Source organism: Eimeria acervulina, genomic scaffold, assembly GCF_000499425.1.
Source record: "Eimeria acervulina Houghton genomic scaffold, Eah_scaff325, whole genome shotgun sequence".
Classification (NCBI taxonomy): Eukaryota; Apicomplexa; class Conoidasida; order Eucoccidiorida; family Eimeriidae; genus Eimeria; species Eimeria acervulina.
Genome location: NW_013549881.1, coordinates 1 through 16,013, shown reverse-complemented (window position 1 = coordinate 16,013; position 16,013 = coordinate 1). Strand labels below are relative to the sequence as shown.

At 49.4% G+C, this 16,013-nt stretch overlaps 1 protein-coding gene across 1 annotated transcript; it reads left to right on the top strand.

Annotated features, from left to right (window-relative positions):
- Positions 1-2,723: 2,723 nt before the first annotated feature.
- On the top strand, positions 2,724-14,391 carry EAH_00032980 (succinate-semialdehyde dehydrogenase, putative; the record flags this gene model as incomplete). Its single annotated transcript, XM_013395928.1, has 15 exons — positions 2,724-2,846; positions 3,049-4,021; positions 4,257-4,432; positions 4,564-6,078; positions 6,376-6,865; positions 7,094-7,563; positions 7,752-7,934; positions 8,144-8,332; positions 8,547-8,593; positions 9,119-9,252; positions 9,745-9,815; positions 10,048-10,223; positions 10,368-10,460; positions 12,672-14,161; positions 14,312-14,391. The coding sequence occupies 15 exons, from the start codon at positions 2,724-2,726 to the stop codon at positions 14,389-14,391; spliced, it is 6,210 nt and encodes a 2,069-aa protein (XP_013251382.1).
- Positions 14,392-16,013: the final 1,622 nt, after the last annotated feature.

The window sequence follows — 16,013 nt, the reverse complement described above, 5'->3', positions numbered from 1 at the left end:
TTTAACTCTTTTTGTTTTATTATTTAATTCTTTTGTTTTATTCTTTTTCTTTTAGCTCTTTTTATTTAACTCTTTTTTCTTTTAACTCTTTTTATTTAAAAACACATTTCCCCTTCAATTCTTTTTATTTAATTCTTTTTATTTAATTCTTTTAATATCTTTTTATTAATTTCTTTTGTTAATCTGTTTTATTTATATATCTTCTTTAAAACCCCTCTCTTTCATTCTTATATCCTTTAACTCTTTACTTTTTTTAATACTCTTTTCTTCTAACTCTTTTTTTCAGCTCTTTTCTTTTTGTTCTATTTATTTAATTTGTTTCTTGTTAATCCTTTCTTTTTTAATTCATTTCCTTTGATTGCATTAATTTATATCTCTTTATTAAATATAATAACAAGAATAAAAGTAATAGAGTTAGATAAAGTTGTTTGTTTGTACTATATATGCATGTAAAGAGATAAAAGGAAAGAATTTATTAATTAAATTATTATCTTTTAACTCTTTATGTTTATTATATATATAAATATATATATAAATATATATATATATATATATATATATGTATGTATATATTATATATACATTTATATATCTTCATTAGAGTCTCTCTATTGAATTCTTTTCTTTAAATATTTTTATTTATCTTCTTTCTTTTACTCTTTTTGTTTTAATTCACCGTCTATTTCTTCGCATTCTACTCTTCTTGTTTAGCACTGCTAACTTCTTAATATTTAATTGATTTGTTTTCTTTTATTTACTTTCATTTAACTCTTAATTATATTATTTATATTGAAGGGTTTAGGGTTTAGGGTTTTAAAAGAAGGCCCCGGTGGTTTCCTTAGAGTTGCTGTTAGTTTTTTCTTTTTTAGGGTTTTGTTTATTTTATTTGCGAGCAATCTGCTAGGAAGAAAGAGAGCGAAAAGATAGTTTTAATTGCATTAGATATGTTTATTTCTTTTATAATGTTATTATACAGAAGAAAATATATTAAATTTATTTATTCAAGATGCTTTGAAGAAAAATAAAAAGAGGGTTATTTAGAGGCCCTCTTCGCTTCCTTGTATGAACTCAGATACAGCAGCAGCAGCAGCTGCTGCTGCTGCTGCTACTACCGCTGTTGCTGCTGCTGTTGCTGCTGTTGTTTAAGTGTCTCCGCCTTTTGTTTCACTTCCTTCTGTCGCTGCATTTTCTTTTTTGTGTCTTCAATTCTCTTTTTATCTGTTTGCTGCTGTCTTTTTAAAGGTATTTGTTTGTCTATAACAGCCTTCTTCTTATCTAAAGGATATTTGCTCTGCTACTGCTGCTTCTAGTCTGCTGCTGCTTCTTCTGGTTTGCTGCTGCTGTCTGTCTGTCTGTCCGTCTTTTTGTTTGCTGCAGTTAGCTCTGTTTCTTGCTGCGGCTAATACTCGGCGTGTCTGTACACCCCAATGCTGCAGCTGCAGCACATCGTAGGTGTCTAGCGAAGCCCGTGCCTATCAGAATACAGCAGCAGCAGCAACACCAACAGCTGCTGCTGCTGCTGCTGCTCTAACGGCTGCAGCGCTAATGCTGCCGTTGCCGCTGCTGCAGCAGCTGCTGCTGCTGCTGCGCGGGCCCTTGCTGAAGGAGAACAGCATCTTCATGCAAGGGGGGAGAGAGGGTCCAGCAGCAATACAAACAAGGATATGAAAATATATTTTTTAGCTGCTGCAGCCGCTCTTGCAGCTGCTGTAGCTGCTGCTGCTGCTGCAGGCGCTACTCCTGGTGGGCTGCGCCGCTGCCGCCCCGGCAACAGCAGCCCTGCAGCAGCAGCAGCAGCAGCAGCAGAATAGTCAGAGGTAAAAGAAGATCCTTTATTGCTTAAATTCTTCTTTTTAAAATACAGAGAAATTGAGGTATAGACACGTTAACAACAATCAGGGGAGCTGGAGTTACTGCTGCCGATTGCTGCTGCTGCTGCTAGCAGCAGCAGCAGCAACAGCAGCGGCAGCGCTGACTGTCGATTGGCCCCCTATGCTGCTGTTGCTGTTGCTGCTGCTGCTGCTGCTGCTGCTGCTGTCCTATCGAAAATAAACGCCTTATTTATAGTTGTTTTAAGTCATGAAACAGATATAGTGTTGGTGCTGCTGCAGCAACTCACCACCTTCTCCCTGTTGCATGCAGCAGCAACTGCAACAGCAACGGCAACAGCAGCAGCTACTGCTGCTGCTGCAGCCCAGCAGTAACACCATTCTCCTTTCAAGTATTTCGTCAGTTAGCTTTAGACAATATCGACAACACCTGCACAATTGCTGCCTATAGAAGGCACTGCTGCTCCCCCAGCAGCAGCAGCAGCAGCAGCAGCAACAGCAGCAGCAGCAACTGGAGCATCAGCAGTAGCAGCATCAGCTGCAGCAGCAGAAGTTGCGCTGTGCCAACCGAGAACTGGGCAGCAGCTTTGTTGCACTACAACAGCAGCAGCAGCAGAGGGGCTCGTGGTTTGTTTCAGCAGCAGCAGCAGCAGCAGCATCGGCTGCTGCTGCAGCAGCAGTTGCTGCTCCTGTATATACACCGCAGGTGTGAATGGGGGATTTAGATGAGGCTGTCTTTATGCCTTCACTGTCCCATAGGGACTAACCCCGCAGAGGAGTTTGTGCTGCTGCAGCAAGAGCAGCAGCAGCAGCAGCAAGAAAAGCCGCCGCTGCCTGCTCGGCAGCACGAGGAATACCACCAGCAGCAGCAGCAGCAGCAACTGCAGCAGCAAGATGGGAATCTTTACGTGGCGTTCATCCGCTCAGAGGCAGCAGCAAAAGGAGCTGCGAGGACTGCAGCAGAAAGTTGCTGCAGCTAATGCAACAACGCCAGACGCGTCTGCTGCAGCGCAGCAGGTAAGCCACGCTCTTCCAGAAGCAGCAGCAGCAGCAGCAGTCGTAGTAGTGTTAGTAGCAGTGGCTTTTTAGCGATGTTTTGCTGCAGACACGACTGCTGCAGCAGCGGGTGCTGCGGCTGCTGCAGCAGTGACTGGTTGTTGCCGCTGCTGCTGCATGTTTTGCTGCTGTTGCTTCGTCCTGCTGCATGATTTTGCTGCAGGCCTTAGCAGCAACTACACCCAGGCCGTACGGTTCGAACTCAAGCCGAGACCGCGTAGCTGCAGCAGCAGCAGCAGCAGCAGCAGCAGGCGCCGTTGCTTCTGCTTGTGAGGACCTTGGGAAGGCACGGGCTGTTGCGCAGGTGCTGCTGCAGCAGCGGCTGCTGCAGCCTGCAGCAGCAGCAGACAGCAAGTTGCTTACGCTGCTGCTGCTGCAGCAGTTGCTTGAATCTTCAAGCTACTTCCGTATGGTTGCTGCCTTGCTGCCAGTTGCTGCAGCGCAGTCGCTGGGGACCCGCAGCAGTAGTAGCAGCAGCAGCAGCAGCAGCAGCAGCCGCATCAGCAGCAGCAGAGGGACTGCTGCAGCCTTAACGGCATCCCTGCCGCTAAGCCAGTGGTTGCAGCAGTTTGCTGCGCTGTTGCTGCTGCGCGCTCCTCGGCCTGTGGCTCGGCGGAAGCAGCAGCAGCAGCTGCAGCAGCAGCAGCAGCAAGCTCTCGCTGCCCAAGCTCGGCTGAAGGTTCTATTTCCAGCAGGAACGACAGAGACAGAGATGACCTGCTGCGGCTCTCTGGCTGCGCGGTGCATGTACACTGCAGCAGCAGCAGCAGCAGCAGCAGATCCGCCAGGGCTGCAGCAAGAATTCAAACGTGCTGTTTCAGCGATGCAGGCCGTAGGCATTGAGGGGCCCCCGCAGCTACCAGAAGCAGAAGTTGCTGCTCTCTGCGGCTCCTCAGCCCAGGTGCTGCTGCAGCAGCAGCAGCTGCTGCGCTACCGTCAAGACACGCTGCAGCCTCCGAACGCCCCACAAGCGCAGCAGCAGCAGCTGCAGCAGCAGCCGCTGCAGCAGCAGCCGCTGCAGCAGCAGCAGCAACAACAGCAGCAGCAAGTCCAGCCGCAACAGCAGCAGCAGCAAGGTCGCCCTGCTCAGCCAAACCCCCCTTCCTCTAGTGGATCAGTAGACCTACACATTGCTGGTGGGTTGCTGCTGCAGTTGCTGCTGCTGTTGCTGTTGCAGTTGCTGTTGCTGCTGCAGCATTAAGGGTCTTGCTCAGTGGAGCTTTTGCTGCCTGGGTCCCAGCAGCGCATAGGTATCTGCTGCTGTTGCTGCTGCTGTTTCTGCTGTTGCCGCTTGTGCTGTTTCTGGTAGTGTTGCTGCTTCATCTTGTGCTGCTGCATCTTCTGCTGCTGCTTCTGCTGCTATGTGTGTAGAGGTGCTCTCAAGCATGGAGTTGCTGCAGGAGTTGCTGCAGCAGCCAACTACTGAAGGGATTGTTATGATAGAGTCTCTAAAGGAGCAGCTAATGCAGCAGCAGCAGCAGCTGCAGCAAGATGCAGCACAACTCGTTGATGAGGGGCGCCTTGATCGCTTCGCAGACCTTTCAAGGGTACGTGAGCATGCATGCATGCATGCTGCCGCTGCTGCTGCTGCTGCTGCTGCAGCTTTGTGGGCTGCTGTTTTGCCGCTGCAGCATATTTTCCTGCTGCTGTTGCTGCTGCTTCTGGGGTGTACCTGCAGGTGCTTGATAATGTGGAGACGACGCTGCAGAACGTGCAGGCGGTGCGGGCGCAGTTGGAGCAGGAGCAGCTGCAGCAGCAGCAGCAGCAGCAGCAGGAAGTGCAACAGCAGCAGCAACAGCAACAGCAGCAGCAGCCGCAACAGCAGCAGCAAGAGCAGCAACAGCAACAAGAGTTGGGCCAGCCGAAAGACGAAGGCGGTGCTTCCAACGTAGCAGCTACAGCCGTAACTGCTGTGACAGGAGCCGCAGCAGCAGAAGCAGCAAGCCCCACAGCAGCAGCAGCAGCAGCAGAGGAGGTTCAAGCGCCTTCTTTATCTGCGTATACAGCTGAGGGCCCCACAAGCAGCACAGATGTACGTACACCCCTCCATTCGGATCCAGCCGAACTAGAGTCTCCTGCTGCAGCAACTGGCACGCCTGCTGCTGCTGCTGCTGCTACGACTGCAGCAGCTGACGAGCTCATGCTATTCCCACTAGCTGATGAGCCAGGAGACGTAGCTGAGCAGCAGCAGCAGCAGACACAGCAGCCACAACCCCAGCAGACGCAGCAGGAGGAGAAGGAGCAGCAGCAGCAGCAGGAACCGCAGCAGCAGCAGCAAACGGATGAGAAGAGAGAGCAGACGCTTGCGGGTGCCTTTGCTGAGGGGAACACCCACAGCAGTCTCAGCAGCAAAACCTCCAGCACAAAGCGCAGCAGCCGCAGCAGCAACCGCAGCAGCAGCCGCAAAGAGAAACGTAGCAGCAGCAGCAGCAGGAGCCATTCTGTGGATCAGAGGCATGCAGAGGAAGCAGCTACCTTCGCTACTGCAGACGCCGCCTTTTCATACACTACCGCAACGCCAGAAGTAGCAGCAGCAGAAGCAGCAGCAGCTGCTGCTACTGCTGCTCCTGCTGCAGCTGCTCGCCCGGCTGGTGATACACCCCAAGTCGAGGGGGCCCCACCAGATTTTAGGGAGTACGACAGGGCAGACAAGTTGGATCAGGAAGCAGCAGCAGCAGCTGCTGCTGCTGCTCGCAGCAGCAGCAGCAGCTGGAGGCAAATAGAATCTGGAGACTCTGCAGGAGAGCAGCAGCGACTGCAGCAGCAGCAGCAGAAGCGACACGGAAGCAACAGACGCAGCAGCGCTCTCACAGCCTTTGAGGACTTCGGGGCCTTTTCTTCTGCCCTCTCAGACACCAGCTCAGATTTTTCTCCGCTGGATCGGCAGCAGCAGCAACTGCAGCAGCAGCAGCAGCAAGACAGCAGCAGCAGCAGCAGCAAACCAAACTTCTCCGAGGAGCCCGCATGGCCCTCTCCAGCTGGGTGGTGGCCCGCGGAGCCGTTTGTAAATAGTGCGTCTGTGTGGGGTGGGACTGAGGGGCAGCAGCTGCAGCAGCAGCTGCAGCAGCAGCAGCAGCAGCAGCAGCTGCAAGAGCAGTGGGAGCCGCAGCAGAACCACAAGCTGCAGAGGCAACGGCAGCAACCTCAGGAACACTCCCAGAGCGGAAAGACAACGGGGAGCCCTCTAGAGAAGGTGAGGCATGCCTTTTCTGCTGCTGCTGTTGCTGCTGCTGTTGCTGCTGCTGCTGCTGCAGCTGGTGCTTCTCCTCATGTACACTGATAATAGCTGCTGCTGGTGGGGAGTCGGGATGGCTGCTGTGTGCTGCTGATGCTGGTGCTGCTGCTGCCAGTTTGACGAATAGGGGCTCAGTCTCTGTTACTGCTTGGCTGGCAGCAGCAGCTGCCGCTGCTGCTGGGGTGATGTGTGTGCTGCTGCGCTTGTGTGATTTCTTCCTTTTGATGCTGCTGCTGGGCCCTGTTGCTGCTGCAGAAGGTCTCCTTTCTCGATGCTTCGCTGGATCAGCAGCAAGACGCGCAGCAGCAGCTGCAGCAGCGTGAGGGAGATAGCGAGGAAGGCGCGCCGAGCAGAGAGACAGCAGCAGAAGGCAGCAACAAGGATGAGGAGCAGCAAAGAGTAGCAGCAGAACAGAGTGCAGAGCTGCAGCTACTGCGGCGGCAACGGCAGAAGCTGCAGCAGCAGCTGTCAGCAGCTGAAGGAGAAGCAGCGCGAACATCAGCATCTCTTGCTGCTAGCGAGCAGCAGCGGGAGTTGCTGCGGGAGCAGCTGGAGAAGCAGCAGCAGCAGCTGCAGCAGCTGCAGCACGACCTCAAGTCCAGCAGAGCAGCACAAAAGGCAGCAGAGGAATCCCTTGCAACAACTCAGCTGCTGCTGCAGCAGCGATCATCAGCAGCAGAATTAGCAAAGGAAATGTGGCTTAAAGAAAGCGAAAGAGCATCCAAGCTCGCGGACGACCTAGACAGTAGGGCTTTGCTGCTGCTGCTGCTGCTGCTGCTGCTGCTGCTGCTCCCCCAGTTGCTGTTGCTGCCGCAGTGAGCAACCCACCAATGGCATTGTTGCTGCTGCTGCGGGTCTCGGTTGTTGCTTCATCTCTTTCGCACATGTGTCTGTGCTTCTGCTGTTGCTTTTTCTGCTGTTGCTGCTTCTGCTGTTGCTTCTGCTGCTGCTGCTGCTGCTGCTGCTGTTTCAGTTGCTGAGAGGACTATAGCGCTGCATGAGGAGACCATTTTGAATGGCGCTGCAGAGCAGCGTCGGCTGCAGCAGGAGTTACAATCCCTGCAGCGACTGCTGCTTACAACCCCTGCTGCTGCGCAGGCTGTTGCAGCAACAGGAGCAGCACCAGCAGCGGGAGGCAGCCGCAGCGAAGAGCGACACAAGCAGCAAACAGCAGCAGCAGCAGCGAGAGCAGCAGCAGACAGGTCGCTCTCTCCAGGACGCTGCAGCACTGCAAGTTCGTTGCCGGTGGGGTTTGGGGGAGAAGCGCTGCGGGGAGGCCGCAGCAGTGGAAAGCTGCTGCAGCGACAGCAGCAGCAGCAGCAGCAACAGCAGCAGCAACGGCTAGCAGAGAACTTCTGCAGCAGCAGCGCATGCGTCGAATCTGTGACGGACACAGTAGACGAGCCCCTTGCTTCAGGGGAGGCACCCGCCTGGCATTTGGCTGTAGGCCTACTTGCTGCTGCTGCTGCTGCTGTTCCTGCTGCTGCTGCTGCTGTTCCTGCTGCCGGTTTTGCTGCTGCTGCTGTTCCTGCTGCCGCTGGCGTTTTTGCTGTGGTTGGACGGGCGATGAAAAGTGAGGGATTTACGGTGCTGCTGCGTTTGCTGCTGCGCTTGCTGCTGCTGTGCTGCAGCAACGCGGGCTCACGACGGGTCTTTCGGAGGTGGCAACAGGAGCTGCAGCAGCAACAGCAGCAGAAGCAGAAGATTCTGTTTGCCCTATGCCTCACGTTGCTGCTGCCAGGTGTATGGATACGGGCTTCCTGCCGCTGCTGCTTACAGACAGTGGTGTGCTGCTTGAGGACGAGACTTTACAGGTGCTGCTGCTGCTGCTGTTGTTGTTGTACTGTTGCTGCTTGTCTGCGTAGTGGTTCTGTTGCAGGGTGCGGAGGGATAGAGCCATCGGCAGCTGTTTGTTTCCTTGTTGCTTTTGCTGCTGCCTTTGTTGCTGCTGCGGCTGCCGCTTCTGCTGCTGCTGCTGCAGTGTGCTGCTGCTGCTGCTTTGTGGTGCGTGGGGTGTACTTAGATCGGCGTGCAGAAGACAGTGAAGGGATTAGCAGGCCGCATCAGCCTCTACTTCGGCAACAAGAGAAGCAGTATGCTGCAGCAGTTTTGCTGCGAGTTGCTGCTGCAGCGCGATGGGGGGCTGCTGCTGGAGCCAGAAGACCCGCAGCAGCAGCTGCAGTACATCAGCGGAAGGGAGCAGGTCGCGCATGTGCGTACAGTGAAGCAGTTGTCTTCCTGCTGCTGTTGCTGCTGCTGCAGTTGCTGCTGTTGCTGTTGCTGCAGGGAGGTGCTGCCGCTTCTATCGCTGCGGCTTCGTTCGCAGCCATGCTGCAGCTATATTTGCTGTGTGCTGCGGTAGATGGTTGCCTCTGCTGCTGCTGCTGCTGCTGCTGTTTTTGTTGCTGCAGCATTTGCTGCTGCAGTGCGTGGCGCCTTTTGACTACTGCCCTGTGATGCGGGTCTCCTTCTTGTAAGGCCAAATGTGCAATCTCTGCTGCTGCTGCAAACCCTAAACCCTAAACCCTAAACCCTCACGGGGAGCATGAGACTGTCAACAAGAGATTTTAATATTTATTTGTTTGTTTGCCTCATTATATCATTGTTTGTTCTCATGTCTGTTGTAACTTTATTTGCTTTCATTTTTTACTTGTTTGTCTCTCTATCTGTTTATATATATATAATATATATGCATATATATATATATATATTTATAATATACGTGCATATATATATATATAGATTATATACATGCATATATATATATATATTTATACCGGGTTTATTTCTTGTTTTTATTTGTTTGTTTGCTTCATTTTATTTTATTTTATTTATTTGTTTGTTTTTTCTTTATTTGATTTCTTTCTTTTTTTTGTATTTGTTTGTTGATTCCGTTGTTTCTACTTTTCTACTTTATTTGATTTCTTTCTTTTTTTTGTATTTGTTTGTTTGTTTTTTCTTTATTTTATTTATTTTTCTTTGTATTTGTTTGCTTTAGGATGCCAGACGCAACCCCTTGGCGGCGCGAAGTTTGTTTGCCTTTGTCTCTGTCTTCTTTTGTTGAGGGACAGCAAATGCATGCAGAAGAATTCTTTGAACTCTGGTGTCGCCAGAACTTCGTTTTAAACGAAAGTATGCGGCAGCAACAAAGCCCCAATATGCATGCGTTTATGCATGCATGCATGCATGCATGCGGTGTACGTGGTGTGCATGCAGCAGCAACAAAGCCCCAATATGCATGCGTTTATGCTTGCATGCATGCATGCGGCGTACGTGGTGTGCATGCAGCAGCAGCAAAGCCCCTATATGTATGCATGCAGGTGGTGTACATGTTGCAGCGTTTGAAGCCTGCTGCGCCCAGTGGCGAGCTGCAGCTTTGTTTGTCTTTCTTCTTTAGGGTCTTAGGAATAATATTTTTGTTTATTTGTCTTTTCTTTTAACGTTCTCTTCTGCTGGTTGTATGTTTTGCTGCGGTGTATTGTCTCCTTTTATTATGAAGATGTTTGTTTTTTTACTTTTTCTTTTGGGGTTTTGCTGTGCTTGTTCTTGTGCTGTGCTGTTCTATTTGTTTTTTATTTTTGTAATGTGCTGCTTTATTTGTTTCTCTCTTTCTCTCTGCTGCAGCTGCATGCGTACTGAATCTACACCCCCAGCTGCAAGCCTCAATGCTGGTGCTTGTTCGCCGTCTGCAGCTCGTAAGCTTCATTATGCTGTTGTTGCTGCTGTTGCTGTTGCTGCTACTGATGCTGCTGTTCGGGTTGCTGTTGTTTGCTGTTGCTGCTGCTGCTGCGGGCTGCGACTGTCCTTTGCTGCTGCAAACCTTGCAGGTCAAGGAGACTTCCCCCATATGGCAGCCTCATTTTAGACTTCTCTGCTGCTGCTGCTTCTGCTGCTGCTGCTGCTGCGGCTGCTGTGTGCGTTGCTCAGGGGGGAGCTCTTGCCTTGTGCGCTGCAGCAGGTGAAGGCCACGCGCAGACGCTCGCTGTGGCTGGCAGCATGCAGCGTCCTCCAGGCCAAAGCAAGCAGCAGCAGCAGCAGCAGCAGCAAGAACAGAAGCAAGAGCAGCAGCAGAAGTCTTCCGATCGCCTCATTGTCTTAGCCCGGTGCGTCGCTTGCTGCTGCTACCAATGGGGCTTCTTTTGCTTTTAGCGAGATTGAATGCATGTATGCAATTCTCTGCATGCACACCTATCTACCTTACAACAACTGTTGCTGCTGCTGCTGCTGCGTCTGCTGCTGCTGTTCAGGCTGGAGCTGGGATCGGGTATGCATCAAGGCCGTGGGCGGCTGGTGGTGCGCGCTAACGACGGCGTGTTAAGCGCAGCTGTGCGATCTGAGCTGTATGCGCAGCTCTCAAGGGCCCCCGTTGCTTCTTGAGGTGTACGTACACCTCAGCTGTACGTACACCTAAGCTGTACGTACAGCTCAGCTGCTGGCTGCAGGCCATCAAGCCACTGTACTTTCATTATATATTTATTTCTTGCAGCAGCGTTGCAACGACGGTGCGACAGGCAAATGCGTCTAGCACTAGCGACAGCAGCAGCAACAGCAACAGCAGCAGCAGCAACAGCAACAGCAGGTGCAGCTGCTGCTGTTGGTGGCTTTTTTTCTTTTGTCTTGCAGCAGCAACAAATAGTGCTGCTGCAGCTTTGTGCTGCTGTGCCTTGGGGCCCTTTTTCCTCACTGTACAGCAGAAGGTTTTTTATGTTTCGATTGCCGCTGCAGCAGCAGCTGCTGCGCGCATGCATGCATGCATGCATGCATGCATCAGCAGCTAGCAGCTGCATGCAGTTGCTGCGTAGAACTCAATAGTAAGAACACATGCAAATGCATAGCTGAGAAGCAGAGCATGAGGGCATCAGCCCCCCTAAAATATATCCGTGTATTTTTGTAATTAAGACAAATATATATAATTTATTTATTTATTTTTATGTGTGGCTATATATATAATATATATAATGTACATATATATATGCACATACATGGAGATAGTAACTACGGTATATATATATTATATATAATATACATATATGTATGTATATATATTATATAATATATGGATATATATGTATATATATTATATAATACATATAAATATATACCTTTTAGGGTGTAGAGGCTTCAGTGTGCGACGAGCCGACATCGCTTTGCCAACCCTCGAAAATTAAAAACACTCAAATTTAGTTTAAGTTCTCAAAATAAAATATTACATATATTATTTTGTCAGTATATATATATATATATATATAGATGAATATAGATAATACTAGTAAATATATATATATATATATATATTTTATAGTAAAATATATATATATATATATATTATAGTATTGTCCTACTAACACCCACAAAGAAAGGGAATTTGTCTAAAAGTATTTACAAGGTCACTAATTCTGCGTGTATATGTGCATGCAGTTATATTGGAAGGCCTTTGCCTTACTTTAATTAAGCTGTCTATACACCTCAGACGATGTGTCTACGTACAGTTTTGCGTGTACATACATACACCCCAAACAGCAAGAGCATATATACATATATATATATATATATGTATATATGTATATACATATATATATATATATATACATATATATTTGTATAGATGTATATATGCATGTACCTCCCAATCTGCATATATACCTCAATCTGATTAGATACACTTCAAGCAGCAGATATGCGCCAAACAGCAGATACACCTCAATCTGCCAATACACCTTGAGGTGTACATGCAGCTCAGACCGCTTAATAAATAGGAAAGAAATGTTTATCTCTTCCGCCCCCCAGTAGGGGAACTCCTCTGAGTGGAGTTCAGCTGAATTAAGTCAAGACGAACTGACATAAAGGGAACACTTAGCTGCGGTCTTGCTGCTGCTGCTGCTGCTGCTGCTGTGGTTGTTGCTGCAGCAGCTGCTGCTCTGGTTGTTGCTGCAGCAGCTGCTGCTGCAGCTGCTGATGTTTATCTCTTCCGCCCCCCAGTAGGGGAACTCCTCTGAGTGGAGTTCAGCTGAATTAAGTCAAGACGAACTGACATAAAGGGAACACTTAGCTGCGGTCTTGCTGCTGCTGCTGCTGCTGCTGCTGTGGTTGTTGCTGCAGCAGCTGCTGCTCTGGTTGTTGCTGCAGCAGCTGCTGCTGCAGCTGCTGCAGCGCTCCGGCGGGAGCCTCTGCGTTGTTGGGCGAGAGTTGCCTTGTGTTTATTTGTTTTTCCTTTGTTTTGAACGAATTAATTAATTAAAAATATTCAAAACAACATTATTAAGATATTTATTCTCTTCTCTCATCTGCTGCCGACTCAACATGCGCCTCCGGCCCCCAGCAGCTCGCGAGCGTCTGCCGCATATCTCGTTTGTTTTATTAGGGAGAACAAATAAAGTTATTTATTTAAATAAATCAAACAAATGCATGCAATTTCAACAAACAAATACACAAAATAAATCAAACCTCTGCACAATCCACACACTCACCCATGCCGCCTCGGCGGCTTGTGCAGCTTGCGGGGCCCCCCAAGCTGCTGGCGTTCGTCTGGGGGCCTTCTATACGCGCTGCAGCAGGTACAGCTGCAGCAGCAGCTGCTGCTGCAGTAGCTGCAGCAGCAGCAGCAGCAGCAGCAGCAGACGGGGCTTCGCCACACAGGCTGCGGACTCCCTCCCTGAAGTGACCCCAGCCATCATTGGGTCTCAGCTTGTGCGCGACCCCTACGAGCAGCTACCAGCTCCCCTTCCCGCCTCCAGCACCAGCAGCAGCACCAGCAGCAGCAGTAGCAGCAGCAGTAGCAGCAGCAGCGAAGTATGTGGAGGACCTGAGCGGTATGTGTATGTGCGCGATCCTAGTACAGGGGAGGTGATAGGGTGTACTCCCAACCTGGGTTCTGCATGGGTGCGTGCAGCAGTATGTGCAGCAGCAAAAGCGCAGCCATTGTGGGGTGGCAGCCCTGTGCTGCTGCGTAGCAACTTGCTGCTGCAGTGGTACCGACTCATTGAAGAGAGAAAGGAATCTCTCGCACATCTAATAACCTTAGAGTCGGGAAAGCCGATCCCAGAGAGCCGTCAGGAAGTACTTTATGCTGCTTCATACATTCGCTGGAGTGCAGAGGAGGCGCGGCGTCTAAACGGCCTTGTTATACCTGCAGCAGACAGCAGCAGCAGCAGCAGCAGCAGCACCGGGAGCAGCAAGCTGCAGTATACGGTGAAGGAGCCGGTGGGGGTGTGTGCTTTAATAACTCCTTTTAACTTCCCGATTGCTATGGCTGCGCGCAAAGCAGCAGCAGCACTTGCTGCAGGTAACGCATGTGTACTGCGGCCTTCAGAGGAGACGCCTCTGTCAGCACTCGCTCTAGCAGCAGCAGCAAGAGAGGCTGGGATGCCAGATGGTTTATTAAATGTTGTGCCTTCGTGCCGCTCCGGTGCTGCAGCGTTTTCTGCTACAGTAGCAGCAGATGACGCTGTGGGGTTGCTGTCGTTCACGGGGTCTACAGCTGTGGGGCGCCAGCTGTACAGACAGTGCGCAGCAACAACAAAACGGCTGCTGCTGGAGATGGGAGGCAATGCCCCCTTTGTTGTGTTTGAAGATGCAGATATTGATGAAGCTGTCTTGGGGTTAGTTGCTGCTAAGCTGCGCTGCTCAGGTCAGGCCTGTATCAGCGCTAATCGGGTGTACGTACACCGCAGCATTTATCCGGAGTTTCTGCGTCTAGCAACTCGTCTCTTTAAACAACAAAAAATAGGCCCAGGCACACAGCACGGAGTCTCTGTGGGGCCCCTCATCAATGCAGCAGCTGTTGAACGCGCACACAGCCTCGTCGCAGACGCATGCAAACACGGAGCCAAGCTCCTCCTCGGCAGCAGCAGCAGCAACAGCAGCAGCAGCAACGGTGGCAGCAGCAGCAGCAGCAGCAGCAGCAGTGGGGGGCATTTCTTTCCTGTGACAGTGCTAGATTGCCGCGAGGCTAGTTCTGCTGCTCGTGTCTACAGGGAGGAATTGTTTGCTCCTATAGTTTGTTTATATGAATTTGAGAGTGAAGAGGAGGTAGCAAAGCTGTGTAATGATACAGAAGCAGGGCTTGCTGCTTATTTTTATACTCAGAATATAGCAAGAGTCTTGAGGTTTGCGCAGCAGCTACGCGTAGGAATGATAGCTGTCAATACACCCCGTATATCTTCTTGTGAAGTTCCTTTTGGGGGGTGTAAAGGCTCAGGCTTTGGGAGAGAAGGCTCAGTGCTTTGTCTTGACGACTATACAAACACTAAATTCGTGTGTATACAGCACTAAATCTACATATAAACAGCAGCAAAATAAAGAATATCAAGATACAATATATCATAACAATAACAAATAATTATGCTTCTACTCACCCTCAAACCCACATGTACACATATATCATAAATATGAATGCAGCAGCATACACCAGCCAAATGCAGAAGAGGCGAAAGGTATACAACGCCTCCACCAGCTTGCTGTTATGGCTGCCGCTGCTGCTGCAGCAGTTGCTGCTGTTGCTGCTGCTCATGCTGGTGGTGGTCGTCTGGTGGGCTTGTATGGTTTTCCTTGCTGTAGTGGGGAACGCCTATATATATATATATATATATATATATATAATTATGAAGTTGCGAGTATGTTTATTTATGTGAGCATACATAGGTAAACAAATATAAATACACGTCTTCACCTATGTTCTATTTGTTTGTTATTACGGCGTTGTGGATAGACATTGTTTCTATGGTAGGCTGTCTGTGGGGCTTCAAAGTAAAGCAAAGTAAGGGCGCTGAGCCCTCCATAGTTTAGGATATTGTACAGAGCGAGCAGGGGTTTATATGTTCTTGTGTCTCCCATCTGTTTATATCTGTCTCTTTTCTTGCTTCCTCTTCTCATATGCAACCCCAAGATAGAAGCACCTTCTCCACCTGGGGTTTGCTATTTGTTTTTGCTTTGCTGTTGCTGCGGAGTAGCAGCTAAACACAACAAAATAATTCTATAACTCGTTATTTTCTCGTGTGTTCACAGCGTTGAAGAGCCTTAAAAGGGCCTCATCAGTCGTATGCTGGCGTCTACTCTGTGGTTTTTGTGATACACTTTTGAGCTCTCGGGAGTTAAAAACGCCTCCCCCCGTGTATGCAATCACTGCTGTTCTAGGGACAGCTCTTACTGAGAAAAAATAAAAGTTTTATAGAGTGTACAGCGTATAGTAAGATTACGGATCGTTCAAAATGCATTAGAGCCTAGCAATGAAGATGTTGCTGCTGCTGCTGCGGTGCAGCAGCTCCAGCAGACAGAAGACGTACGATGGACGCGTTGATGAAGATATGATGTATTTATTTTTTCCCCACAACCACATATACATATGCACAAAGAAGGCAAACAACAGCCGAGGGGGAGAATAGTATCAACTGCAGCTGTCTGGGCGGTGCTAAGCTCAGAATAAACAACTCGGAGCTTTAGCTTTGTTGTCTGCTATGTTCCTTCTACCTGCAATGAATGAGCCTGGCGTAGATACAGAATATACTGACATCAGGAGGTGTATGAACGTGGATGAAGTTGGGTGTATCAAATTCGTTACTGACTTTGTTTACGGAGACAGGCCTCTACAAACTTATGAGATCTGATTCAACAGGTATTTGACGCCTAAACAGTCGTCAATAACAGACTTATCTCGCTCTTCTTATCGAAAGGGTATATATTAAAGAAAGGTACAGAGGCCAGCGCGCAGGTCCTATAGCTCAGTTGGTTAGAGCATTCGGCTAATAACCGAAAGGTCGCCGGTTCGAGACCGGTTGGGACCATAAACTGCTACTAATAGTAGCTTGACAAAGCTAATTGAGATGTCGTCTTTTGTTTGTTTCGTCTGCTTCTTAGCGGCAACCGCGTTGCAGTGGTGAAGAAACAACTTGCTCTCA